The sequence below is a fragment of the Sinocyclocheilus grahami genome, unplaced genomic scaffold (genome assembly GCF_001515645.1).
Source record: "Sinocyclocheilus grahami isolate Dianchi unplaced genomic scaffold, SAMN03320097.WGS_v1.1 scaffold1213.1, whole genome shotgun sequence".
Classification (NCBI taxonomy): Eukaryota; Metazoa; Chordata; class Actinopteri; order Cypriniformes; family Cyprinidae; genus Sinocyclocheilus; species Sinocyclocheilus grahami.
Genome location: NW_015506392.1, coordinates 320972 through 325541, shown reverse-complemented (window position 1 = coordinate 325541; position 4570 = coordinate 320972). Strand labels below are relative to the sequence as shown.

General features: G+C 41.2%; 1 protein-coding gene across 1 annotated transcript in view; it reads left to right on the top strand.

Moving 5' to 3' along the window:
* The window catches only part of LOC107568097 (myocardin-like), a 15041-nt gene extending 11261 nt beyond the window's left edge, over nucleotides 1-3780 (top strand). Inside the window, exons 3-5 of the mRNA XM_016253936.1 lie at nucleotides 84-228; nucleotides 1733-2413; nucleotides 3646-3780. Coding sequence (XP_016109422.1) covers nucleotides 84-228; nucleotides 1733-2413; nucleotides 3646-3780 — 961 coding nt within the window. The remainder of the gene's footprint in view (nucleotides 1-83; nucleotides 229-1732; nucleotides 2414-3645) is intronic.
* The last annotated feature ends 790 nt before the right edge of the window (nucleotides 3781-4570 follow it).

Below are 4570 nucleotides of genomic sequence, written 5' to 3'. Positions count from 1 at the left end.
GTGTGTGTGTGTGTGTATGTGTGTGTGTGTGTGTGTGTGTGTGTGTGTGTGTGTGTGTGTGTGTGTGTGTGTGTGTGTAACAGGCCGTCCGGTGAGCAGCAGTCGTCGTGTGCGTCCAGTGTTCAGAGCAGCAGCAGCTCGTCATCTCCAGTGAAGAGCAGCTCCTGTAACCCGTCCATCAGCCCCCTCAGAACCGGACCGCTGCCCGCCGACCTGGACGACCTGAAGGTCAGTGCTGCGCTGAACACTGCTTAAAGCCAGATTCAACATTCTCGATTGTGTTAACATATGAGTATTGGAATTGAAATCTACAGATAAAGTATAATAAAATCAACACTTCAGTGTGTGTTCTGGGTGTTTTCTGTCCACTGACCCGTGAAAAAGCAATGGTTTTGCCTGCATTTATGATCAGTAAGTCAGCATATGCTTTTCCATTAACTCAATAAAGTAATATAATCAATTTCAACTTCATTTTTTAAAGTTATACAAGATTTAACAAGACAAGATTTAAAATTCTTTGACCTGTACAGCCAGTTTGATTAGAGACATAAAAAAAGCAAAGTTTTTGTAAAGGAAATGCTTTTGAGACCCTCAAAATACACATTATTTATTTAATTTTGTTTATTAATTTTTATAATTATTTTTCAAGTGATATAACCATTTAAATAAAACTGTTGTTTGTCTCGTGCGGGTCACTTTCAAGATTCAAGATTTGTATTTGTCAGGTACACAGTTATAAAGAGAATATATAGCCAGCAGTGAAGGTAAATCAGGTCTGCTCAATAGACTGTGCAATTATTTATAAAAGTATATAAACAAAAAATAAACAGATAATAAGATAACTCAGTTTTGGAGCCGGGTATGTGTGGAGCACCATTAGGTGTCAAAAATACTTTCTGTAGAATTATCTATTTAGTTATATTAGTGTCAACGAACTTTTGTTAAATATATCTAGTCTTTTCTCCACATCTCACACACGTTTGCACTGAATGTTTTTGTTGATGAACATGAGTATGTACGTCCACTGACGAACCACTGCAGCATAAAAGATCCATGACTTTTTGTTCATCTGCATGTTCATCAGATATGCAAGTAAAGTGAATTTATTTTGTTTGAAAACTTTTCGGAGCAACATTTACATTGTTTAGAGGTTTTATTAGAAAGGTTTCACGAATGTGGACTGTATTTGAGCAATCACAAGTTAGAAATTCAACAGAATTTAATTAAATTATATTATGTTTCTCAATTTTAAAATGAATAAAAAAAGAGGTAAATGCAGTAATAGCATGGTAATAGCACGGTAACATTCAAAGACACTAACCCACGGTTTCACAGACAAGGCTTAAGCCTAGTCCCAGCCTAAAATGCATGTCTGGGCTGTTTTAACTGAAAGAAACTTGCACTGACTGATCTTAAAAGATGCACACCAGTAGTGTTTATGTCTAAGGCACATTTATAAAAGCTACTTAAATGTCCTAATTGAACTATGGCCTAATCCTGGCTTAACCTAAGCCCTGTCTGTGAAACCAGGTCAATATGATTTTAGTTGAAACATATTAAGTTATGACTGTTTTATAAGATAACCCGAAATGGACCCAGAATGTGGAAAGATTTAGAATGCATTACTGGGTTAATCATGTAACGCAGCAGCAGAACGTAAGCTGAGCTCGTAGTAATTGTAGCCTCTGCGCTGTTGTTCTGGGGAAGCCTGAAGCTGATTGGTGTGTTGCAGGTGTCTGAACTCAGGCAGCAGCTGCGCATGCGTGGTCTGGCCGTGTCTGGCACTAAGACTGCGCTCATCGAGCGGCTGCGGCCCTTCAGAGACTCCAGCTGCGCTTCTCCAGCCGCGTTCCCCGTGACGCCCACCGGATCGCTCTCGTCCTGCCACTTCTACCGGTTCTGCAGCAGCGGCTCCACGCCGCCCATCTCTCCGGCCTCGTCCGAGCTCTCCGTCAGCAGCTTCAGCGACGCCACCGTGTCCTCGCCACAGTTCGGCCTGAGCGCAGACGAGGGACCGGACCCCGAGAAGGACAAGATGCTGGTGGAGAAGCAGAAGGTGATCGAGGAGCTGAGGTGGAAGCTGCAGCAGGAGCAGAGGCAGGTGGAGGAGCTGCGCTTGCAGCTGCACAAGAGGAAGCGCATGCAGGACTGTCCCGCTCCGCCGCAGCACATGACGCATCTGCAGCAGTTCTACAGTGTGTCTGTCAAGCAGGAGCAGATGAAAGGCGGCTGCATGGCTCACTGCGATCTCCTGGAGCTGCATTCGTCTGGAAGCCCCGCCGGTCTGTCTGCGCTCCTGAGCCCTCAGTGTTCTCCTGAAGATCCGCCCGTCACCAAACCCTCCAGCAGCCCTCCATCGCCAGACTCACACACGCTGCTGCAGAACGCAAGCAGAGCCACGCGCAGCACACAGGTGATCCACACACAGAGCCTCGTACTGAGACACGGCTGTTCATCTGTGTCCCTGCAGCACAAAAGCAGTGTTAAGTCGCTGGGGGATATTTGTAGCAATAGCCAACAATACATTGTATGGGTCACAATTATACATTTCTCTTTTATGCCAAAAATCATTAGGATATTAAGTAAAGATCATGTTCCATGAAGATATTTTGTAAATTTCCTACCGTAAATATATCAAAACTTAATGTTTGATTAGTAATATGCATTGCTAAGAACTTCATTTGGACAACTTTTTTTATATGCGATTTTCTCAATATCTTGATTTCTAGATTTTCAAATAGTTGTATCTCGGCCAAATATCGTCCTCCTATCCTAACAAACCATACATTAATGGAAAGATTATCTATTCAGATTTCAGCTGATGTAGAAATCTCAATTTGGAAAAATTTACACTTATGACTGGTTTTGTGCTCCAGGGTCACATATGTGTGTGTATATATATATATTTTATTATTAGCCATAATTACATTTTATTCCTGTCTATTCTCTTGTTCTCTTAGTCAATTAATGTCTCTTAAATTATATATAACATATAATATTAAACATATTTACATTTCTTTATAAATATTCATACATATGCATTATTTACTGTTCAAAATTTGGGGTCAGTAAGATTTTTTTTATGATTAAAGAAATACGAAGTATACTTGTATTCATCAAGGATGCATTCAATTGATCAAAAGTCACAGTAAAGACATTTGTAATGTTACAGTAGATTTCTATTACAAATAAATGCTGTTCTTTTGAACTTTCTGTTCATCTGTGAATCCTGAAAAATAAAATATATCAGTTTGCACTAAAATATTGTGCGGCACAACTGTGTTTAACATTGATAATAATCAGAAATGTTTCTCGAGCAGCAGATCAGCATATTATACTGATTTCTGAAGATCATGTGACACTGAAGACTGCAGTAATGATGCTGAAAATACAGCTGCGCATCACAGAAATACATTACAGTTTAACACATACTCACATAGACAAATGCTCTTGTAAATTATAATAATATTTCACATTTTTACTGACTTTACTGTATTTTTAATCAAATAAATGCAGCCTTGGTGAGATTTGAACAGCTGTACACATTTCTTTGTTTACTGTTTTGTAATACTGTATTTTCTCATAACACTTTGAACTGTAAATGATGATTTCAAACGATCACTGTGTTTATTATTAATATTTTAGGCATCAGAACAGAAAGACGCTGCATTGGTCTCAGTGTACTATAGCATCTCCACCGTGTGTCTTTGTGCTGGAAGAGTGAGATTCCCGCTGGATGTTTTTACCCGGGGTCTGTCACAGGGTCACGCAGCCGTCTAGGAGATAAAACTCTTTCCTGTTCCTCTTATTTTCCAGACCGGCTCATTATGAATTCTCACTTGGTGTCAGAGGTCTGCTATTTCAGGATTCTGGAGGATTTTTCCTGACCAAAACAAAACGTGTGAATACATGGGACTTAAAGGAGCACCATAAAATGAGAATGTACACAAAAGAAAGTCTTGAATAAATAAACGGTGACAGACTTTTCATTTTTGGCCTTTACCGTCAATATTAGTCGTGTGATGTCACAGCGAGAGGGAATGATGGGGGAAGGAGCTATAATTAGGAAAGGGAATATAAAACACATTTCGGCAGGCTGTATATTTCAAACTATTGCAGGGGCGGATTGTTTTATGAGCTCTGTGATTGCGGCGGCCCTCCGGAGGCAAATATTTGCCGATTCGGCAGGAAATGGGGCTCGGGGAACGGGGGCAAAACCTTGAACTTCACCTCCAAACATCCATTTTATTCCAATCACAGCCTAAATCAATTCTAGCAGGTATTATCACGAGCCGTGTTTGCTGTGATGCAGCTGTGTGTGTGGAGAAAGAGCAGCGACGAGGGAGTGTGTGTGTGTGAGTGTGTGTGTGTGTGTGTGTGTGTGTGTGTGTGTGTGTGTGTGTGTGTGTGTGTGTGTGTGTGTGTGTGTGAGAGTGTGTGTGCGCGCGCGTGTGAGTGTGTGTGGAGAAAGAGCAGCGGCGAGGGAGTGTGTGTGTGTGTGTGTGAGTGTGTGTGTGTGTGTGTGTGTGTGTGTGTGTGAGTGTGTGTGTGTGTGTGTGTGTGTGTGTGT